This window comes from Pogonomyrmex barbatus, unplaced genomic scaffold (assembly GCF_055798465.1).
Source record: "Pogonomyrmex barbatus isolate J1 unplaced genomic scaffold, ASM5579846v1 scaffold16, whole genome shotgun sequence".
NCBI classification, from domain to species: Eukaryota; Metazoa; Arthropoda; class Insecta; order Hymenoptera; family Formicidae; genus Pogonomyrmex; species Pogonomyrmex barbatus.
The window spans coordinates 1,490,529-1,515,207 of NW_028297112.1; the positions used below are offsets into that span (position 1 = coordinate 1,490,529).

The 24,679-nt window shown below is 28.0% G+C and overlaps 7 protein-coding genes and 1 long non-coding RNA gene across 8 annotated transcripts in view; 6 read left to right on the forward strand and 2 right to left on the reverse strand.

The window, feature by feature from the left end:
• The first annotated feature begins 1,289 nt into the window (after positions 1 to 1,289).
• On the forward strand, positions 1,290 to 3,647 carry LOC105423501 (odorant receptor 13a-like). Its single transcript, XM_011633264.3, has 5 exons — positions 1,290 to 1,550; positions 2,083 to 2,428; positions 2,600 to 2,839; positions 3,014 to 3,127; positions 3,335 to 3,647. Exons 1-5 carry the CDS (start codon positions 1,294 to 1,296, stop codon positions 3,527 to 3,529), a joined length of 1,152 nt encoding a protein of 383 aa, XP_011631566.3. The 5' UTR covers positions 1,290 to 1,293; the 3' UTR covers positions 3,530 to 3,647.
• Positions 3,648 to 5,843: 2,196 nt separating this feature from the next.
• Positions 5,844 to 7,728, forward strand: LOC105423502 (odorant receptor 10-like). The gene is made up of 4 exons (XM_011633265.2): positions 5,844 to 6,299; positions 6,559 to 6,786; positions 7,069 to 7,182; positions 7,302 to 7,728. The coding sequence occupies exons 1-4, from the start codon at positions 5,946 to 5,948 to the stop codon at positions 7,494 to 7,496; spliced, it is 891 nt and encodes a 296-aa protein (XP_011631567.2). The 5' UTR covers positions 5,844 to 5,945; the 3' UTR covers positions 7,497 to 7,728.
• Positions 7,729 to 10,752: 3,024 nt separating this feature from the next.
• LOC105423504 (uncharacterized) lies at positions 10,753 to 12,892 on the forward strand. The gene is made up of 2 exons (XM_025217409.2): positions 10,753 to 12,317; positions 12,442 to 12,892. The coding sequence occupies exons 1-2, from the start codon at positions 12,061 to 12,063 to the stop codon at positions 12,791 to 12,793; spliced, it is 609 nt and encodes a 202-aa protein (XP_025073194.2). The 5' UTR covers positions 10,753 to 12,060; the 3' UTR covers positions 12,794 to 12,892.
• Positions 12,893 to 13,992: 1,100 nt separating this feature from the next.
• LOC148937122 (uncharacterized) lies at positions 13,993 to 16,256 on the reverse strand. Its single transcript, XR_016138646.1, has 2 exons — positions 16,134 to 16,256; positions 13,993 to 15,895 (listed from the first exon to the last, which is right to left on the reverse strand). It is a non-coding gene; the product is annotated as an uncharacterized LOC148937122 (long non-coding RNA).
• Positions 14,621 to 17,175, forward strand: LOC105423505 (4-vinylanisole receptor-like). Its single transcript, XM_011633269.3, has 5 exons — positions 14,621 to 15,369; positions 15,545 to 15,890; positions 16,173 to 16,409; positions 16,705 to 16,818; positions 16,978 to 17,175. The coding sequence occupies exons 1-5, from the start codon at positions 15,113 to 15,115 to the stop codon at positions 17,161 to 17,163; spliced, it is 1,140 nt and encodes a 379-aa protein (XP_011631571.2). The 5' UTR covers positions 14,621 to 15,112; the 3' UTR covers positions 17,164 to 17,175.
• Positions 17,176 to 17,253: 78 nt separating this feature from the next.
• Positions 17,254 to 21,516, forward strand: LOC105423510 (odorant receptor 4-like). The gene is made up of 6 exons (XM_089074034.1): positions 17,254 to 19,081; positions 19,460 to 19,836; positions 20,265 to 20,501; positions 20,597 to 20,710; positions 20,853 to 21,008; positions 21,164 to 21,516. The coding sequence occupies exons 1-6, from the start codon at positions 19,075 to 19,077 to the stop codon at positions 21,212 to 21,214; spliced, it is 942 nt and encodes a 313-aa protein (XP_088930160.1). The 5' UTR covers positions 17,254 to 19,074; the 3' UTR covers positions 21,215 to 21,516.
• LOC105423506 (pfs47 receptor-like) overlaps positions 20,167 to 24,679 on the reverse strand; it is a 101,385-nt gene continuing 96,872 nt past the window's right edge. Inside the window, exon 4 of the mRNA XM_089074037.1 lies at positions 20,167 to 20,322. Within this exon, the coding sequence (XP_088930163.1) occupies positions 20,317 to 20,322 (6 nt within the window). The 3' untranslated portion in view covers positions 20,167 to 20,316. The remainder of the gene's footprint in view (positions 20,323 to 24,679) is intronic.
• LOC105423509 (uncharacterized) lies at positions 22,339 to 24,424 on the forward strand. Its single transcript, XM_089074136.1, has 4 exons — positions 22,339 to 22,368; positions 22,751 to 22,854; positions 23,233 to 23,599; positions 23,936 to 24,424. Exons 1-4 carry the CDS (start codon positions 22,339 to 22,341, stop codon positions 24,218 to 24,220), a joined length of 786 nt encoding a protein of 261 aa, XP_088930262.1. The 3' UTR covers positions 24,221 to 24,424.

A 24,679-nucleotide genomic window follows, 5' to 3' on the forward strand; every position in this document is an offset into this window, starting at 1 on the left:
TGCCATTTTTATAATAAAATTATAATTTTTAAAGATATTAATTTCTAAAAGTAAAAAACTAAAAGTTTGTACTTTATTATAGATTATGAAAGCTTCGGGATCATATTTGTCAGTATTGCTAGCAATGCAATGACAACATTGTTTATTTGAAGAATTTTATACAATAGTTGTGAAGCAAGTACCTTATATAAATCTCTGCACTAGTAATAGAAAGATAGATTTATTTTCATATATTTTCATGATCGTATTCCGAGGCAGTAGTAATTTATGGAAAAATATAAAAAGATAAATCACTCTTTACATTATTTGAATATTTTAATAGATTCCTATTTCCTAGAAATTATTAATTGATCATATTATTTCATATAAATAATTTTATTAGTTGACTATTAAAATTAAATTAACAAACGCAGTGTGATGTTACTTTTATATTTTCATATTAATTGGACGCATTTATGTATTTTTAATAATATAATTGAAAATAAAAATTAAATAATTATGGCATAAAATACAATACGCGTTATAAAAAAATAACACTAAATATTTGCATATATAGAAAATACAATATTACATATTTTAATATGACGAGATATAATATTCAGATTCGTTTAAAAGTTTATTTGTATGAATTTTAGTTACGTGGAAAATGTCATTCCACGTATATTTTAAAATACGAATCTTGTACCTCTTAATCTTAAAATATTTGTGTTTTTCTCAATATTTCTATAACACAAGTCAAACTTTAGTTATTACAAGCAAAGTAATGTAAACTTTAGTAACGTTGCACATGTAGTTGTACTTTTCATTCTCTAGAGATTAAAACTTTGCTAAAGCACCGTGGTCACGGTTGACCATCGGACATACATCATCGTATCTACGTCCGCACGTATCTCTGCATATTTAAAGACAATTCGCAATTGTATTTCCAGAGCACGAGATAAAAGAAAAAAAACGACCTCATCTATCTTTCCGTTTCTTACATTAAACTTATGAAAAACCATGACAAAATGCGTGTTCACAATCTACACTCGATACGATAAAAATATTTAATGAGCACTTTTATTTGCGATCAATTGTCGAAGATTACCGGAACCTGCCGGACGATTTCTTAGAATATTTCAGTTTTCTTCGCGCAGTGTTCTATTTTACAGTCTATATGTGAAATCTTTGAAACCTACGCATTTGATCAGAACATATTCTTTTCTTTCATCCACCCGGGGATTTTTATTCCGTTATACGCTTTAATGGATTCGTTTATGTGCACATGAGAAAGCAAGAAAAAAATAAGAAATTATGACTCGTAGGAGTACGTTTAACCGCACATTGAAGTTTATGCTTATTTTATGTGGAATTTGGCCAGGCCAGTCATGTGTTCTGTTCTGCAGAATATTTTGGATCGTTTCGTTGACAGTTACCTTATTCTGTCATTACCGTTATTTTTTAACGCATATATATTCTGCTGAAATTTTGGATTTGATGGACTGTCTGTCCAGCTTCCTTGCATATTCCAAAATAATCATCAAGTTCTTCGTGTTTTGGTTAAATCAACGGTAAATAACATAATTTCATGAACACATTTTATTATAAGCACGCTATCAAAAATATTTCATTTAATGTGTATATATATATATATATAAACAGTTCCAATAAAAGGTATTGTAATTGCAAAACTATAATTTTTTTAAATATTAGTAACTATAATTAATTAAATATTATAATACAATAGCTTTTTACTTAAAAGTAGAATTATGACGATCTGGAATTATATTAAACTTCGAAATATGATTTCTTTTATAATGGATGTCACATATGCAATTCAGCTAGTTTTAGATGAAAAAAATTGAACGTAACACTCTCATTCAAAAATACAGTTACAATATTTTTTTATTTATGTCTAGTATGTTGTCTGCATTACCTTAATAATTAACAATGAATTTTGGTGGATGAAAAACGCTGAAAATTACTTTGCAAAATTGAGAGATAAAAAATCTATATATATATGGAAAGATAAATTTGCATGAACAGATAGCTAAAATAATTTGTAATCAATATGACGCGATCAATGAAAACAATCATCCACAGAAAATTCATCGAAATCTTGACAGCGATGACCGAAGATTGGAATGAATGTACTAATAATGACGTCAATATGCGCGAAACAACACGCAAAGCTAAAATGTCAGATCGTATTACAAACGCAATCATTTCCCTTCACACTATGACAATTGTTGCATATTGCATCGGTATCATTCTGGCAGATGTCGATGTCACTGACAGCACCAAAGAACTACCCTTAGTTAACAAATTAGAAATTCCTTTCAAAATAAAAACGCAGTTTGTGTATAGAAGCGTTTTAATCACGGAATTTTTGTTTATGATTCTTTGCGGGTGGGCGGCTGGTATAACAAATTCTTTGTTATTAACACTGGTAAGTTTAAAATTTCTCATCAAACTATTCAAAATTGTATTGAATTAAAATAGAAAGATATATATGTATTATAAATTGTCAATTGTGAAAGACGCAAAAATTGAATTAAATACACTTATTTCTATTAACTTCACTCGTACTATGATATTTTTAATTTTTTTATTTTTTCAGATTTTACATACGGCTGGTCAAATTGAAATTATGCGTTATTGGTTGATGCAACTTGTACCTCGTGACAATAAACATAATCATACATTTGATAAATCAATCTCTACAAATAAAATAATACAAAAACATCAAAAAATTATCAATTTTTCAAAAAATATTGAAAATCTTTATTCATACATTGCCTTGCTTCAGTTTGTATCAAATACGATAATGATATGTTCGTTAGGTTTTGTTATTGTCACAGTGAGTATATAGAACTGTCACAATTCTTTAAATAAATGAATAATATATTATTATTATTAATTAATTTTTTAATATATCTATTGTACATTTTTATAAATTCACTCATTTTTCATTGCATATTATTGGAAAATAAGTAATTTATATTTAACAAAATTTATGCTATTATTTTTGCAGGCAATTGGAAGCCCCAATGCGGTAGAACAAATAATGAAGTCATTTTTATTTTACACCATAACAAATCTCGAAGCATTTATATTTTGTTATGCTGGAGAGTATTTGAACAACAAGGTTAGTATAAGTATACTAATAATATATAATAATATATATATACATATATATATATATATATATATATATATATATATATATAAGTATACTAATAACTAATAATATAAGTTTTATAACAATAATAAAATCTTATGATAATTATTTATCTTATCTTGTAAGAAAAAATTCTAAAGAAAAAGGAGTATTAGAAATACTTTATTTCCGTAGAGCAAAGAAATTGGTATTGCTGCGTACAACTGTGAATGGTATGATTTAAAATCTACAGAAAGTCGTGTTTTGATGTTTATCATATTAAGATCGCAAAAGCAATTGACACTCACAGTAGGAAAAATGATGGATCTCTCCCTAGAATCCTTTACAAGTGTAAGCTTTATATGTAAATTTTTCATTTATAAGAAGTAAAATAGAATTAGAAACAAAAACATATATATTTACCTATTCTAATATCATAATTAAAAATAAGATATAAATTTAGAAAACATTAATTTTTTAAAATGTTAGTAAAATAAAGAAAATAATGTTTTAGATTATGAATGCTTCGGGATCATACTTGTCAGTGCTGTTGGCGATGCAATAAACAGTTCGATAATTTTTAAATAATTCTAGAGAACTTCGACTTACCTCTAAATCACTAGTTACAAAAACACATTATAATACAACATATTTTTCCAAATACAACAACAACACAAAATGATTATAAAATCATCTTTATTTTTTGAACTTCCACTATCTTTATAATTATATCATAAACAGTTATAACTATGTAAAGACAAACTTGCTCGAATTATAGTTCTATCACAAAAAAAATAATGTAAATTTCCGCGTTTTTCACAGTTGATTCTTCCCTCTATAGATTTCGAAGAGAACACAACTAACTATCTAAGTTGACTGACTAAGCATTACTGCCACATCTACCTCTGTACGAATTATTGCGTGTTTGAAGTAGACAACTAACAGGTATACTTCCAACATTTAAGAGAGGGGAAAGTAGTCTCAACTTTTTCCCCTCTCTTGTAGCAAATTTGCGAAAAATAACATACGCGATGTATGTGCACTGTACACTGCACATTGCACGCAACAGAATTAAAATATTTAAACGCGAGAATAAAATATAGGCAATAAATATATAATAAGCAATATATAATATGCAACTGAAACAAATTATTCACATACATCTTTTTCTAATCTCTTCAAAGTAATATTTTATTTAGTTGCATTTATAATAAATGTCTATAAGATATATTCTTAAAAAAGTATATTTTGTTTATTTAATTAACCTGTAAATTGTCTTTATATACAAAAATTCTCGATTTAAGCTAAACGTTGAGACCATACATTCTGTCTTTTCTTTTCACGCAATTAATTTTCTAATATATACACGGGGTTGTAACAAATTATTTCACCTATATTTAGGCAACATTAAGTTACTTTTAAAATTACTGTCATAAAATTATATACATAAAATTACTGTCATAAAATTATATATCAATGTTATTAAAATATAAATATTACTATAACACAATTTAAATTAAAAGCGCACCTTTTATTAATTTAATTACAAGTAACACGTGACGTGAAGCTTTGTATTACGACACACGATTCTTCCCTCCAGTTTTTAAATTTCAAACAGTCGCGGACGCATGCGACTGATCACCGGATATACACATCGTGTATACCTCTGCACGAATCATTGCAATCAATATTTAAAACAGATAATACGCGGTTGTATCGCCAGCACCCAACAGATGAAGAAATACTATTTTCTTCCCTTATCTTGCAACAAATTTGCGAAAAACAATGATAAATGCAATTTGTGTGAACGCAGCACAATACAAATATTTAATGAACATTCTTCATCGATTAGTCGGAGGATGTCTAACAATCTTGCAGAACATTACAGGTTTCTCAGGTAGATATTCTATGAACTATGCTTTACCGAAGTTTCCTCGGAAAAAATAGACATATATTTGAGTGAAACATAATTTACAGAAGATTTTCATTTTGTTATCTGTTACACATTTTAACTGATTTATTTTTATGAGCAAACAGAAGCAGAGGAAAGTTGAAAATTATGACTCGTAAGACTACGCCTAATTATACATTGAAGTTTATGCTTACTTTGTGTGGTATTTGGCCAGGTACGTCATGTATTTTGTTCTACAGAATATTTTGGATTGTTTCAATGCCAATTACTTTATTCTGTCACTTACGTTATTTTGTAACGCATGTACATTCCGCCGAAATTTTGGACTTGATGGACTGCCTGTCCAGCTTCCTTGCATATTCCAAAATAATTATCAAGTTCTTCATATTCTGGTTGAATCAGCAGTAAGTAATACAACTTAATGAATATATAATATCGGAAACATTCGAAAATATCAGTATTATATGTGCACTGACATAAACAGTTCCAATTGAAAGGTATTATAATTAAATAATCATAATTCTTAAAAAAATTTATATGTATATTAATTTTCGTCTTAAAAGTAAGAATATCGATCATGAACTAATTACGCAACCAGATTATTTTTTAAAAGTTTAGAAAGTTTAGTTTTTAGAACAGTATATATAATTAGTACGATTTCTACAGATGAGAAAATGTAGTAAAGTGCTCTCAAAATATCTTTCTTATTTGTGCTATCAATGTTATTATAATATATTATATTAATAATTTATAAATAAAGATTTTATGATAGATAAAAATATTGAAAATTAATTTGAAATATTCAGAGAGATGACAAATCTCTGGAAAGACGAGATTGCACGATATGATACTAAATTATCTTGTGATTAATAGCACGATCAACAACGTAAAACAATGATCCACAGAAAATTCGTCGAAATTTTGACAGAGATGACAGAAGATTGGAATGACTGTGCTAATAGTGACATCGGCATGCGCGAGACAATACACAAAGCAAAAATATCAGATCGTATTACGAACGCGGTTATCTCTCTTCACACTGTAACAATTATTGCATATTGCATCGGTATCATTTTAGCCGATGTCGACGTCACTGAGACGACAGAATTGCCCTTTTCTACCAAAATTGACATTCCTTTTGATATAAAAACACAGTCCATGTACAGAACTCTTTTAATAACGGAATTTTTGCATATGATTCTTTGCGCCTGGGCGGCTGGTATAACAAATTCTTTATTATTAACACTAGTAAGTTGAGAATTTTCTATCAATATTTAATACTATATTCAATTAAAATGAAAAATATACATTCTGGATTCTCAATTTAAATGACGCAAACATTAAAACCAAGTACATTTATACAAAAGATTTTATAGAAAAGTGTGAAAATTTATTTGATATGAACATTTATTAGATTTTGTAATCTAAAAATAAAAGATTAAATATCAATTATTTGTAGATTACAATTTACTAGATACGTAATAAAATCATCTATTAATTCTTTTAGATCTTACATACGGCAGGTCAAATTGAAATTATGCGTTACTTGATACATCTTATTCCTCATAATAATGAAAATAAACATAAATCTATCACTGCAAGCAAAATTATTCAAAAACATCAAAGAATCATCAATTTTTCAAAAAATATTGAAAGTCTTTATTCATATATTGCATTGCTCCAATTTGTGTCAAACTCGATAATGATATGTTCGATAGGTTACCTTATCGTAACAGTAAGTAAATCTGTTGTATCACAAATTATTGTTACATTTTAAATATTTATTAATATTATTCATTATATAGTATTAATAAATATTGATGTTTTATATTAATTAAAATAACATTTTATATCAATAAAAATTAAATCAAAAATTGTTTTTTTCATATTATATATCACACTTGTTTTTGTACATTATTAAATCTATTCAATTTTTGCATGTCATATTAAAATATTATATTTAATACATTTAATATATATTTTTGCTATTAATTTTCTTTCAAACACAATATTATAGGCAATTGGAAGTCCTAATGCGATGAAACAAATAATGAAGTCATTTTTATTTTACACTATAACAAATCTTGAAGCGTTTATATTTTGTTACGCTGGAGAATATTTAAATAACAAGGTTGGTAACAAGATAATTTTTCTAATAATAATAAAATATTAAGATAATTGTTCTTTTCATCTTGTAAAAAAGAAATTGTAAAGATTACGAATACTAGAAATCGCTCCATTTTTCCGTAGAGTGAGGAAATTGGTATCGCAGTGTACAATTGTGAATGGTATAATTTAAAATCTGAAGAAAGTCGCGTTTTATTGTTTATTATGTTACGATCACAGAAACAGCTGACACTCACAGTTGGAAAGATGACGGATCTCTCACTAAAAACATTTACAAGTGTAAGAATTATATATAAATTTTTCACTTTTATTCTTTAAAAGGCCTCAAGGTTTTTTTTAAATCATAAAAACTGCTGTACAAAAAATAATATTTAAGTTTAACATATATTATATTAAATATAATTGATTTAAAAATGATATATTTCTTGTGATTATTTGCTGATACAATTTTTTATAGCAGACATTTTCAATCCAATTTTAACATTAGAATTTGTAATTTGCAATCTAAAAAATCTGAGTACTAAATTTTGAGTAAATTAAACAAAATATTTGCTATTTATTTTTTGTCAAAGGCAATATATCTCTGAGGGCCTCTAGGTTAAAAAAAAAAAAAGATAAAAGTATATATTTTCTTAATTTAATTTAATTATAATTAAAAAGAATTTCTCAAATAAAGGTGACAACATTATTTTAGATTATGAATGCTTCGGGGTCATACTTGTCAGTGCTGTTAGCGATGCAATAAGTAAATCGACAATATCCAAATAATTATAGAAAATTTTAAATTATTTTATAAATCACTAGTTACAAAAATATATATTATAATATAACATATTTTTTAAAATATAACACAAAATGATTACAAATTTCTTTATTTCATCGGTATCTTTGTATAATTGTTTACATCCTAAACTTTTACTTTACACAGTTTAGATCAAGAGACACAACTGACCATCAAGTTTTACTGCTGTATCTATCTCTGTACGAATTATTGCGTGTTTGAAGTAGACAATTGATTGATTGTATTTCCAGTGTTCAAGAGAGGGAAAACTAATCTTACATTTTTCCCTCTCTTGAACAACAAGTTTACGAAAAAAACATGCGCGATATATACCAATGTACATTGTACATTGCATACACTAGAATTAAAATATTTAAACATGAGAATGGAACATAAACAATAAATAAAATTTTGCGTTATCGCACACGATTCTTCCTTCCGATTTTTTTAGATTTCGAAGAGCCGCGGACACGATTCACCAACGGATATACATCGCGTATCTACCTCCGCACGAATCATTGCATATTTAAAATAGATAATTTGCGGTTGTATTGTCATCGCCCAACAGGGGAAAAAAATAAATCCATTTGCTTCCTTTATCTTCCAAGAAATTTCTGAAAGGCAATGATAAATGTAGTTACAATTTGTGTGCTCACAACACGATACAAATATTTAATAAACATTCTTCATCGAGCAGTTTAATAATCTTGCAAAACTTTACAGTTTCTCAGGTAGATATTCTAGTAAGAACTATACACTGCTGACGTTTCCATAAAAAAAAATATAGATACATTTGATTGAAATATATCTTTTTTTTCACTTTACGGAACGGTTTTCTTATCTTTGATTTCTTATCATACGTATCATCAGATTCACTTCTTACAAACAGAAGCAGAGAAAAATAGAAAATTATGATTCGTAAGAATACTCCTAATAACACATCGAAATTTATGCTCACTTTGTGTGGTATTTGGCCAGGCGCGTCATGTGTTTTTTTATTTAGAACACTTTGGGTTGTTTCATTGGGAGTTAGTTCATTTTTTCACTGTCGTTATTTTGCATTGCATATATATTCTGCCGAAATTATGGATTTGATGGAGTGCTTATCCACTTTCATTGCACTTACGAAAATAATGTTCAAATTTTTTGTGTTTTGGTTCAATCAGCGGTAAGTAATACAATTTAATGAACACATACCATCAAAAACACACGTCAAAAATATTTTTTTTGATAAACTAAAATACCTTGTGATTAATGGCATAATTAATAAAAACAATCATTCACAGAAAATTCATTGAAATTTTGACAGACATGGCAGAAGATTGGAATGATAGTGCTAATAGTGATATCAGCATGCGTGAAACACTACAGAAAGCAAAATTGTCGGATCGCATTACTAATGTAGTCATCACTCTTCACACTATGACAATTGTTACATTTTGCATTGATATCTTTCTGGCCAATGTCGATGTCAACGATGAGATAGAATTGCCTTTTGCTACCAAAATAGACGTTCTTTTTGAAATAAAAACACAATTCACGTACAGAATTATCTTACTTATAGAATTTTTGCATTTGATTTGTTGTGCGTGGGCCACTGGCATAACAAACTCTTTACTATTAACACTAGTAAGTTGAAAATTTTCTAAGAATATATTTGTGACGTATTTAATTAAAAATGGTAAAAATATATTCGAAATTCTCAACATTAAAACTAAGTACTTATACAATATATAAATTAGTTTGATATTTAGTTTGATTTTTATTTGGCATAATGAGTGTCTATTTCATTTATTTTCTAAACATCAATTATTTGTGAATTATGATTAATTCCTTATATAGTGATATCTTCATTTTTTTCAGGTTTTACATACGGTTGGTCAAATTGAAATTACGCGACACTGGTTGGTGAATCTTGTTTCTCATGAAAATAATCATATATCGTTCATTGAAACTACAAGCAAAATTATTGAAAAACATAAAAAAATCATCAATTTTTCAAGAAATATTGAAAGTCTGTATTCGTATATTGCGTTGCTTCAATTTGTGTCAAATACATTAATGATATGTATGCTGGGTTTTCTTATCGTAACAGTAAGTAAATTTGTTGAATACAATTTTTTAAATACATACTAATATTAATACTATAAAGAAATAATTTGTTTCTTTATATCTTATTGTATATTCTATTTTTTTTAATTTTCTACATTAATAAATCTTTTACCGCATCCTAAAATATTATATTTGATTTATATTTAATAAATTTTGCAATTAATTTTCCGTATAATATTGTAGGCAATTGGGAGCCCCGATGCGGTAAAACAAATATTGAAATCATTTTTATTTTATACTATAACAAATCTTGAAGCATTTATATTTTGCTATGCTGGAGAATATTTACACAACAAGGTTCGTCACAAAATAATCTTTTTAATAAATAATCGATTAAATAATAAACCGATTAAATAATAAAATATTAAGACAACTGTTTTTTTATTTTTTAAAAAAGAGATTGTAAATATTATTACAAATATTAAAAATTGTTCCATTTTTATTTTTATAGAGCAAAGAAATTGGTATTGCAGCGTACAACAGTAAATGGTACAATTTGAAATCTAAAAAAAGTCGTATTTTGTTGTTTATTATGTTAAGATCACAGAAACAATTGTCACTCACAGTAGGGAAGATGACGGATCTCTCCTTAAAAACATTTACAAGTGTAAGAATATATTACGTAAGAAACATTATAGGCAAATTGTTCATTTTTATTCTTGTTCATTGTTTTAGATTATGAATGCTTCGGGGTCGTACTTATCGATGCTGTTAGCAATGCAATAACTAGATTGACAATCTCTAAATAATCACTGAGAATTTAGTATGTTATTTGTATGTTATTTGTAAATCACTAGTTATAAAAACACATTTTGTAATATGACATATTTTTCAAAATACAATGGAAAATAATTATAAAATTTTTTTATTTCTTTATTTTAAAGTAATATTTTTACACAATTATTTACATCGTAAACAGTTTTTATTTTGTACAACTATTTACGTCGTAATAATTTCTATTAAAATAGCGAACTTGCTTGAATTCTAATATTTTCAATTATTATAAGCAAAATAATGGAACCTTCTATGGCGAATTTAATCGCTTTTGTTCTTTTCAACTCTTCTCTCACTAAATTTCGGAACTATTCTGAAAATTGTGGACACAACTAATTATCAAACATGATAGTCTATCTTTGTTCAAGTTATTGCGTGTTTGAAGACAATTGATTGATTGTATTTCCAGTATTTCAAGGGAGAAAAAAGTAGTCTTACTTTTTTCCCTCTCTTGCAGTAAGTTTACGAAAAATAACATATGCGATGTATATCTTGCATTTGTACATTGCACTAGAAATAAAACATTTAAACGCGAGAATGGAATATAAACAATAAATATTTAATAATATTTACGCTATATTTATGCATCACAGGATTATGTATACCTTTAAAATTAGATTATAATATAAATCTTGCTAAAACACAAGTTATTAAAAAATACATCTAATTACAAGCAACATGACATGAAGTTGTGTGTTACCGCACATGATTCTTCCTTCCGGTTTTTTAGATTTCGAAAAGCTACACGACGGATATACATCGCGTATCTACCTCCGCACGAATCATTGCATATTTAAAATAGGTAATTTGCGGTTGTACTGTCATCGCCCAACAGGGGAAGAAAATAAATCCATTTTCTTCCTTTATCTTCCAAGAAATTTCTGAAAAATAATGTACCTAAGTACGTAATGAAAAGTAATAAAGTTGCAATTGCTTTTGTGTGCTTACAACATGATACAAATATTTAATAAACATTCTTCGAGGAGTTGTAGGATGTTTAATAATCTTGCAGAAGATTTAGAACTTTACAGTTCCACAGGTAGATATTCTAGGAACTATACACTGCTGACGTTTCCATAAAAAAAAAAAATAGAGATACATTTGGTTGAAATATATCTTTTTTTTCATTTTGCAGAACGGCTTTATTTTCTTATCATACGTATCATCGAATTCACTTTTTTACAAACAAACAGAAACAGAGGAAAGTAGAAAATTATGATTCGTAAGAATACACCTAATAATACATCAAAGTTTATGCTCACTTTGTGTGGTATTTGGCCAGGCGCGTCATGTGTTTCTTTATTTAGAATACTTTGGGTTATTTTAACGGGAGTTAGTGCATTTTTTCACTGTCGTTATTTTGCATCGCATATATATTCTGCCGAAATTATGGATTTGATGGAGTGCTTATCCACCCTCATTGCACATACGAAAATAATGTTCAAATTTTTTGTGTTTTGGTTCAATCAGCGGTAAGTAAATACAATTTAATGAACAACAAAAACACCATCAAAAACACACATTAAAAATATTTCAATTAATAAAGTAAATTATCTTGTGATTAATGGCATAATTAATAAAAATAATCATTCACAGAAAATTCGTCGAAATTTTGACAGACATGGCAGAAGATTGGAGTGATAGTGCTAATAGTGATATCAGCATGCGTGAAACACTACATAAAGCAAAATTGTCGGATCGCATTACTAATACCATCATCATTCTTCACACTATGTCTATTATTACATTTTGCATTGGCATCTTTCTGACCAATGTCAATGTCAACGATGGGATAGAATTGCCCTTTGCTACCAAAATAGATATTCCTTTTGAAATAAAAACACAGTCCATGTACAGAATCATCTTACTTATAGAATTTTTGCATTTGATTTGTTGTGGATGGGCAGCTGGAATAACAAACTCTTTCTTATTAACATTAGTAAGTTGAAAATTTTCTATATTCGTGACGTATTTAATTAAAATGATAAAAATATATTCGAAATTCTCAACATTAAAACTAAGTACTTATACGATATATAAATTAGTTTGATATTTAGTTTGATTTTTATTTGGCATAATGAGTGTCTATTTCATTTGTTTTCTAAACATCAATTATTTGTGAATTATGATTAACTTCTTACCTAATGATATCTTCATTTTTTTTCAGGTTTTACATACGGTTGGTCAAATTGAAATTACGCGACATTGGTTGATAAATCTTGTTTCTCATGAAAATAATCATACATCGTTTATTAAAACTACAAGCAAAATTATTGAAAAACATAAAAAAATTATCAATTTTTCAAGAAATATTGAAAGTCTGTACTCAATTATTGCGTTGTTTCAATTTGTGTCAAACACAATAATGATATGTATGCTGGGTTTTCCTATCGTAACAGTAAGTAAATTTATTGCATACAATTTCTTAATATGCTAATATTAATGCTATAATAAAATAATTTGCTTCTTTATATTTTATTCTATATTTTATTTGTTTAAATTTTCTACACTAATAAATCCGTTTACCTTTTATTGCATGCTAAAATATTATATTTGATTTATATTTAATAAATTTTTTAAATTAATTTTTCGTACAATATTGTAGGCAATTGGAAGCCCCAATGCGGTAAAACAAATATTGAAATCATTTTTATTTTATACTATAACAAATCTTGAAGCGTTTATATTTTGTTATGCTGGAGAATATTTACATAACAAGGTCAGTGACAAGATAATTTTTTTAATAATAATAAAATATTAAGACAATCATTTTTTTATCTTTTAAAGAGAGATTGTAAAGGTTATTACGAATATTAGAAATTGCTGCTTTTTTATTTTTGTAGAGCAAAGAAATCGGAATTGCAGCATACGACAGTGAATGGTACAATTTGAAATTTAAAGAAAGTCGTGTTTTGTTGTTTATTATATTAAGATCACAGAAACAATTGTCACTCACGGTAGGGAAGATGACGGATCTTTCCCTAGAAACATTTACAAGTGTAAGATATATATTACGTAAAAAATGTAGGAATATTATAGATAAATTGTCCACTTTTATTCTTATTCATTGTTTTAGATTATGAATGCTTCGGGGTCGTACTTGTCAATGCTGTTAGCAATGCAATAACTAGATTGACAATTTCTAAATAGTCTTGAAAAATTTAATTTTATTTGTAAATCACTAGTTACAAATACACATACTATAATATGACATATTTTTTTAAGATAGAAAATAGTTTTAAAATTTCTTATTTCTTTATTTAAAGTGTATTTTTGCACAATTATTTACATTGTAAACAGTTTTTATTTTGTACAACTGCTTACATCATAATAATTTCTATTAAATAAAATAGCAAATATATTTGAGTTCTAATATTTTTAATCATTACAAGCAAAATAATAGAACCTTCCATAACAAATTTAATCGCTTTTGTTTCTTTCAATTCTTCTCTCACTAAATTTCGGAGCTTTCTTGAAAGTTGCGGATAATCATCAAACATGATTGTCGCTTCTATCTTTGTTCGAATTATTGCGTGTTAAAGTAGACAACTGACGGTTATATTTTCAACGTGTAAGAGAGGAAAAAATAGCCTTTTCTTTTTTTCTCTTGTAAGAAAGTTGTAAAAAAAAAACATAATGCAATAAATATATACTCTATGCAATAGAATTTAAAACAAAAATATTCAAACATCATTGGTAACGCGGTGTTAAAATTCTTAAAACATGATTTTTTTCAAAACTTTCATAAGAAATAATGCGATGAAGCTTCGCATTATTGCACACGATTTTCTTCTTATCGATTTTCTGGATTTCGAAGAATCGCGGACGCTTCTGATTACCGGATATACAACGCGTATCTACCTCTGCATGGATCATTGCATATTTAAAATAGATAATATGCCGCTGTACTGCCAGCGTCCAACAGAGGGGAAACTGAAAATCTATCTTCTTCCTCTATTTTGCAGCAAATTTGCGAAAAACAACGACAAATCCATTTGCGACCTGAGCACGCAACACGATATGAATAGTTAATAGACATCTTTCATTGATTACTCGATGTCTAATATTTTGTGAAAATTATCCAGCATTTCTCTCAGGTAACTATTTTAAACTATAATTTATCGAAGTTTCTATCAAAAGACAGACGTACATTTTGTTGGAATATATTTCTTTTATCTTGCAAAAAGTTTTTATTCTGTTATCTGTCGTACACTTTGATGAACTGACGTATATGAAAACAGACAGAAGCAGGGAGGCATAGAAAATTATGGCTCGTCAGAATGTCCTCAATCGCGCAGTGAAATTTATACTTACTTTAAGTGGCGTTTGGCCAGGTGTATCGTGTGTTCTGATCCGCAGAACGTTTTGGATTGTTTCAGTGATACTTGTTCAGTTTTTTCACTACCGTTATCTTATAATACGTATGCATTCTGCCGAATTTTTAGACATAATGGATTGCCTAGCTGAACTCTTAGCAAATACCAAGATGTTTGTTAAATGTCTTATGTTTTGGCTGAATCAACAGTAAGTAATACAATACTTTAGACAATAATTTATAAGAATATTCTATTAAATTTGAAATATATAAAAAGTGTGGGAGCTTTAATGTTCACAAAAAACAAATGTCGGAAGGTCGAGTTCGTAACGTAGAAATAAAAATTACTTTCTTAGCAATATAATTAGTGAACATCGTTCATAGAAAATTCATCGAAATCTTGACTATGATGAAAGAGGATTGGGCCGATTGCGTCGATAATAATATTAACATGCTCCAAACAGCGAGCAAAGCAAAAACGTCGAACCGTATCACAAACGCGATTCTCATTTTTCATACAATATCGGTTGTTGGATATAGCACGGGCGTTCTTCTAGCCGACGTTGACGTCAGCAATCACACGGGAGAGTTACCTTTAATTACCAAAATTGAACTTTCCTTCGATATAAACGCTCAACGCACGTACAAATCCATTGTAATGACGGAATTTATTCTTTTGATCTTATCCACCTGGACAGCTGGAGCGATGAACGCTTTGATATTGACTATGGTAAGCTGAAAATATGACGTTTGATCGTCAAAGTTGTAATACAACTTGAACAATATCTATGTTTTAACAAATGTGAATGTTATATGCATTCTAAAAATCTATACTACTCTATACTATCTAAACATACTGTGTCTAAAAATTGAAATGTCAAACATCCATCTTTTCTGATCCATCTTTTCTGTATTTTAATAACATTATTTTGTATACTGTGTACTTTTTTGCATTGTTTATATACTAACTTACCGTTATAAATTGCATAAGCAACATGTTCTTTATTTTTAGACCTTACATGTAGCTGGTCAAATCAATATCCTGCGTTATTGGCTGAAGCGACTCGCACCCTCCGATGATGAGAGTAAAAATGAATCAATCGCCATCGAAACAACTAGAATTATACGAAAACATAAAAAGATTATCAAATTCTCAGAAAACATTGAAAGTCTTTTCACATATATTGCGCTGGTGCTATTTGCGTCAAATATGATAATGATTGGTTGTCTAGCTTTTGTCGTTGTAACAGTGAGTACAATTATTAAATCTAAATAATTTTTAGTATTTTTCTAATAATAACAAATAACATTATGCTAAATTTAATTTAACCTTTAATGTTTAATTATATCACATTTATCTAATTTATGTTCTCCTTTCTCATTTATATTTATTTACATACGAAATTCATGAATAATAATATATAATAGTGTGTGTGTGTGTGCGTGTGCGTGTGTATATAAGTGTATTATTAATTTCTGACATTATATAAAACATTTATAAATATATAACCTTTTTTATACATTGTTATTATATAATATCGCAGGCAGTTGGCGGTCCCAATGCAGTAGAACAAATAATAAAATCATTTTTATTTTATGTTTTAACTAATGTTGAAGCGTATATATTTTGTTATGCCGGAGAACATCTGAAAACCAAGGTTAGTAATAAAATAATCTTTATAACAATAATAAAATGCTAATGAAAAATAATGTGACAAGTTATATATCACAACATTTATTTAAGAATGTTAAAAAATATTATACAAAACAATAAAGTTATAAAATTAGAAATTTTTGTATTACTTTCATCTTTGTAGAGCAAAGAAATTGGTCTTGCGGCTTACAATTCTACATGGTATAATATGAAATCTAAAAATAGTCGCGTTTTATTATTTATCATACTAAGATCGCAAAAACAATTGACACTTACAGCTGGAAAGATGATGGAATTATCTTTGCAATCATTTACTAGTGTAAGATTTACACATGAACTTCCATCTTGAATTGAGAAAACATTTTTCGAATAATATTAAAAACGTTAAAATATTAATAAGAGATATAACATTTTTTAGATTATAAATGCTTCGGGATCATATTTATCAATATTATTAGAAATGCAATAAAATCGACAAATCATTGATTTCAACAATCAGAAAATGTTGTGAGTTATTCGTGCATCAGTAGATTTATACATTTAGAAATATTCATCTTGTAATACAGCATTTCTCTAAATATAAATGTAGAACAGAAATCTAAATTGTCATTTCTGAAATTACAATACATCGTAATGTAATCTGATTTTATTATATATTATAAAAGTCATGGACATTTTATAAAACTGAGAATAAAGTTTCCGGAGATTTTATTATTCAGTATGAAAAAATATTTTCTCACTTTTTTAACACGTTAAAAATAAAATAGCAGATATTTCCATTAATGTCATCTAAAAAGAATTTGACGTATTTCAGAAAATTAATTAAATACAAATATTTGTACCAACACAGTTTTGTAGGGATTAATATTCGTGGCATGATGTCAATATTGTAGATTAACGCAATGTAACACTAAAACGATAATATCATTGCACATCCCCATCAAATCACACCTACTATTATTATGCCCGCTTAATGCTCCAGTGGACGATTTCTAGGAACGATTGTAGCAATGATGGATAAAAATCAAAGATGCTCTCTATGAACAAACAATATACATATCTCATCACACGTATAATGCATTTCTTTACAATACTGGGGTTATTATTTATTAGTGGCAGAAATAAGTGGCAAAAAATAAATAATTATTCTTTTTTCCACAAAGAATGCACGGAAACGATGGACATATTTGCGAGCACTATAAAAAAAATTTTGTGAGCAGTTCCGATTTATTTATCAAGAATGCATATTTGAATATTTTTTTATAATACATCAAGTTTAACGTAAGCCTCCCCCGAATAATATAAATTATGTTAGCATTAAAAAGTACTAATAATTTTCTGATTTCTTAATATAAAAAAAAATAGTAAAGTATCTATATCTGTGCAAAGTATTTCAAGAAATAACATCTATTACTATCGCAAATCAACGCAATGTAAGACGATAAAATCAATAATATTAGATTGCCCACTACATCTTGTCACTACATCTGTTATTACCATAGTTTCTTCATGTAGAACATTATTGTCCATTTGTTACTCAGTGAGCGATTTCTGGGAAGAGCTACAGCAATGATAAATAAAATTGAAAGCATTCTCTCCTGGGATAAACAATATATTCCTCCATACGTATTCTTACATATTTAATATGTTCTTCGTAGTTTTGTTGGGGCTACATTGTCGATATCAGAGGTGGGTAAAGAATATTTTACCTGTTCCCTTTTTTTCACAAAATTACAAGGGAATATGACGGGTGTATTTGAGATCTGCACGCACGATAAAAATATTTTATGAGCAACTCCCATTGGTCGATTTGATGGTGAGTGTTTGACCATCTCCCACAAGCTCAGTCTTCACGCAGATATCCAATGATATACATTGTGTTATCATTGAAAGATACACATAGGGATAGTGTATTTCCTTGATTTTTTACCTTAAAAGTTTAAGATATTTTCCAATGCATTCTAATGCCTATTTGAATATAACCGAGTAAAAAAGGAAAAATAAAGAATTATGTCTCGTAAGAGCACAATTAGCCACTTAATATTCCCGATACTCCACTGGTTTGGTATCTGTCCAAATAAATCGCTTCTTTTAATCAGCAGATTGTTTTGGATTGTTACAATAGGATTTATAGAATTCTGTCACTATCTTTATTTTTCAAGGCATTTAAATTCAGAGAATTTTTTCAACTTGGTGGATTGCCTATGCAGCTTTGTGTCACATGCAAAAGTAATGACTAAACTCGTTGCGTTCTGGATAAATGAACGGTAAGTAAGGCAAGTAAATTAATCAAAATTATTTCAATTTTTTAATTTGAAAAATTTCTATTGCCATTTACAGTTTAGTTATTGTATATATATTTAATTGTATATATGTTTAATTACACTATAAGGTAATTGATGTTGATTCATATTATTAACAGCGCTCAAAAGCGACAATATAATTATTTTATTGTTTCTTTACGTATTTAATATTTTATTGCTATTTGTGATTTTGAAAAACAAAGGAAAGCTATAGAATATGTAAAATAAAATTTTAATTAACAAAAATAGTGACGCTAACATTCTGTCTTAATCGGCGGGGAGATGTTTCTAAATATATGCTTTCCGTGACGCGATGAATAGGTTTTTATTTGAATTCAACAGCTGATCGAGGAACGCAAATCATCCACAGAAAATTCGTGGAGACTTTGGCGTTGATTACGGAAGATTGGAATGATTGCGCTAAAAGTGACATCAGCGAGCGTATGGCGACATGCAAAGCAAGAATATCAGATCGCATCACTCATGTGATTCTTGTAAGTCACACAATGACCTGCGTTGCGTATTGTATGGGAGTGATTATCGCCGATGCCGATATTACTGATGAAACGATAGACGAGGTGCCTCTTGTCAACAAATTAGAGCTTCCTTTCAGCGTTAACACGCGGAATACGTATAGACTTGTATTAATTACGGAGTTGATACATATGACATTTTGTAATCTGGCAGCTGGCGCGGTGAATGCCATACTTTTGGCTATGGTAAGTTATATGAGCAATTATAATTTAAAATATACAATTGTAATAATATTACAAATTTTTTTATTTTTTTATGTTGAATAAAAAAACGTATAAATTTAATAAAAGTTTAATAAAAATTTACTTTTGTAAAATTGATAATAAAGAAATCTATCAAATTATAATAATATTACAAATTTTCTTTTGTAATAAACAAAAAGCACGTAAATTTAATAAAGGTTTAATAAAAATTTAATTTTGTAAAATCGATAATAAAGAATTCTTTCAGAATGTTGAACTTGTATAATTGTCTTATTAAATTTTGTTGATAATATTTATATAAGCTACTGATACTTTTTTCATTTTAAACTGTTTATAGTTTATTTCCTTTTACATATATCTATACATCTTTAAATAAAGATTGCCTGTTAAAATTGAATTTTTGCTGTCAGGTTCTACATATAGGTGGTCAAATAGATATCCTGCAATACTGGTTGGCACAGCTCACACCTGAAGAAATGGAAAATAAACAATTGTCAGTTGTTATTGCAACACAAAAAATTATTTTAAAGCATCAAAAAATTATACAATTTTCAGAAAATATCGAAAGCCTATATACGCAAATTGCATTAATGTTATTCGCATCAAACACAATGATGATTTGTTCGTTGGGATTTCTCATTGTAACTGTGAGTGTCAATTACATTAGAAAAAAGAATTTTTATATTTTATAAAAATTAATTGTACTTGGAATATTATATAACGTTATTATATATTTTCATAGGCAATTGGTACACCTGATGCCATGGAACAAATTATAAAGTCTATTTTATTCTTCGCGACGACGAATATGGAAGCATTCTTATTTTGTTATGCCGGAGAATATTTGAACAACAAGGTTAGAGATGAAAAATAATTACTGTAACAAAAAACAAATTATTATTAGCAAATATACATATAATTTCATATACTTTTCTTATTATAAAAGTATGTAAAATAAAATATAATATTAAAAATATATATTATTTTTATTTCTATAGAGCAAAGAAGTCGGATTTGCAATATATAATTGCCCATGGTACAATTTAAAACCTAAAGACAGTCGTATATTGTTATTCATAATATTAAGATCCCAGAGACAATTGGCGCTAACAGCGGGCAAAATAATGGATCTAACTTTACAATCATTTGCGAGTGTAAGATTCAAATAAAACAAAAAATTATACTTTATAAGTTTTATCTTTATCGCACTATATTATTGCACAAAATTATCTTTTATTATCAGCGTTTCTTTTATTAAAATAATATTTGTTTAGAAAAATATTAATTGACGCAAACAACATTATTGTAGATCATGAATGCTTCGGGATCCTACCTGACAGTGCTATTAGCGATGCAATAAACATTATCTCACCAACTTCACCTTAGTAACTTTTAATCAATAGTCGTGAAGCATGTATAGAGGTAGTATGTAAATATGTCTTCACTAGTTACACTAACACATTGTAACATTTCGTATTTTTCCGAACATGTTTTATGAGATAAAGAGATAATAAAAACATAAAATATAACATAAAGCTGTAATAAACTGTAATATTTTCCATAAAACCGCTACGTCATATTATGTTTCTTATAAAAAGACAAATCTTTTTCTGAGACCATAGACATAGTAGAAATATTATACACGAAAATACATATATACTAATTTTCTGTTATCTTCCAAATTTCAAAACGTTTTCAAAGCTGAACACAAATTGGGATCGAATGTACCGTAGCTATACCCATGCATATGGTTGCATATTTAAAACGAGCAATTTGACTACTATGAATCCTCGAGGAAAGGAAAGATGACCCTACCTGTTCCCTTCTTTTTGTGACAAATAAAAAATAAATGATTTATTCTTTTTTCAACAAACGAAAACAATGCACGAAAACGATGGACATGTTTAAGAGCTGCACTATAAAAAAGCACTATAAAAATATTTTGTAAGCAGTTCCGACTGGTTTATTTATCATGAAAGCACACATGAACATTTTTTATATTATTTATTGCCTTAATTTGAATGCAAGCATAAATCATGTTAGCATTAAAAAATACATCTAATAATTTTCCGATTTGTTAATATGAAAAAAATAGTAAGGTATGTATACACATGTGCAAAATACTCTAAAAAATGACATCTGTCACTGTCGCAAATCAACGCAATGTAAGACTAAGATGATAAAATCAATGATGTTAGATTGCCCATGCCTACATCTGGTACTGCTATAATTTTTTCATATAAAACATTATTGTTCATTTGCTATCAGTGGGCGATTTTCAGGAAGAGCTATGGCAATGATGAATAAAATTGAAAGCATTCTCTCGTGGTAACAAACAATATTCCTCCATACGTATTACTTCATACATATTTAATATGTTCTTCGTAGTTTTGTAGGGGCTATCATTGCAGATATCAGAGGCGAGTAAAGAATATTTTACAGTTCCCTTTTTTTTCACAAAATTAGGGGGAATATGAAGGGAATATGACAGGTGTATTTGAGATCTGCATGCATGTAAAAATATTTTATGAGCAACTCCCATTGGTCGATTTGTTAGAGAGTGCACTTGTTTGAACACCTCCCACAATGCTCAATCTTCACGCAGACATCCAATAGTATATTTTGCTCTCATTGGAAGATACATCTAGCGGCAGTGTATTTCTGCGATTTTGCTTTAAAAATATTAGATACTTTCTAATGCACCAATTTGAATATAACGGAGTGAAAAAAGAAATAAAGAATTATGTCTCGCAAGAGCACAATTAACTGTGTAATATTTATGATGCTCCCCTGGTTTGGTATTTGTTCAAGTAAATTGGTTCTTTTAATCAGCAGAGTGTTTTGGATTGTTACAATAGCGTTTATAGAATTCTGTCACTATCTTTATTTTTCGAAGCATTTAACTTCAGACAATTTTTTCAACTTGGTGGATTGCCTGTGCAGCTTCCTGGCACATGCAAAAGTAATTGCTAAACTTATTGCATTCTGGATAAATCAACGGTAGGTAAAGCAAATAAATTTGTCAAAGATATTTCAATGTTTTAATTTGAAAACTTCTATTGCTATTTATAGTTCAGTTATTTCATATATTTAATTAAAATTAAGATAATTGACACATTTATTAATAACGCTATTATTATATAACGCTCAAAACCAACAATATAATTTACTGTTTTTTTTATGTATTTAATTTTTTATTGCTATTTGTAATTTCGAAAAACAAAGGAAAGCTATAGAATATGTAAGATAAAATTTCATTTAAGGCAGGAAATGACGCTAACATTGTTCTGTCTCAATCAAAGAGGAAATGTTTCTAAATATATGCTTTCCGTGACGCGATGAATAGGATTTTTATTTAAATTCAACAGCTTGATCGAGGAACGCAATCGTCCACAGAAAATTTGCGGAGATTTTGGCGTTAATTACGGATGATTGGAATGATTGCGCTAAAAGTGACATCAGCGTGCGTATGACGACATACAAAGCGAAAATATCAGATCGCATCACAAATGTGATTCTTGTACTCTATACAGTGACTATCGTTGCGTATTGTATGGGAGTGATTATCGCCGATGCCGATATTACTGATGAAACAATGGTCGAATTGCCCTTTGTCAACAAATTAGAGCTTCCATTCAGCATTAACACGCGGAATATGTATAGGTCTGTGTTAATTATAGAGTTTCTACATATGATTCTTTGTAATTTGGCAGCTGGTACCGTGAATGCCATACTTTTGGCTATGGTAAGTTATTATACGAACAATTGTAACTAAAGATATACAATTATAATATTACGAAATCTTTTTGACTTTTATATTAAACTTTTATATTAAACGTCATATAAATTAAATAAAAATTTAATAAATATTTAATTTTGAAAAATTGATAATAAAGAATCCTGTCAGATGTATTATTTGTATAATCGTCTTATTGAATTTTATTGATAATATTTATATAAACTATTGATATCTTCTTTATTAGTTTGAAACACCGATTGCTTGTAACTTACTTTATTTTTACAAATATCTATATATGCTTAAATAGAAATTGCCTGTTGAAAGTTTTATTTTTGCTGTCAGGTTCTACATATAGGCGGCCAAATAGACATTCTGCAATACTGGTTGGCACAACTCACACCCGAAGAAATAAAAAATAAAGAATTGTCAATTGTTATTGCAACAAAAAAAATTATTTTAAAGCATCAAAAAATTATACAATTCTCAGAAAACATCGAAAGCTTATATACGCAAATTGCATTAGTGTTATTCGCATCAAACACAATGTTGATTTGTTCGCTGGGATTTCTTATTGTAACCGTGAGTAAAGTTAACATATTACGGAAAAGAATTTTTATATTTTATTAAAAATTAATTGTAATCTGAATATTATATAATGCTATTATATATTTTCTTCATTTCTTTAGGCAATTGGTACTCCTGATGCCATGGAACAAATTATAAAATGTCTTTTATTCTTTACGACGACGAATCTGGAGGCATTCATATTTTGTTACGCCGGAGAATATCTGAACAATAAGGTTAGATCTGAAAGATAATTACTGCAACAAAGAACAAATCATTATTATTAGCAAAGATAATTTCATATATTTTTCTTATAAAAATATATAAAATAAAATATAACATTTAAAATATTTATTATTTTCTTTTCTATAGAGCAAACAAGTCGGATTTGCAACATATAGTTGCGCATGGTACAGTTTAAAACCTAAAGACAGTCGTATTTTGTTATTCATAATATTAAGATCTCAAAAGCAATTAACGCTAACAGCTGGCAAAATGATGGATCTTACATTACAATCATTT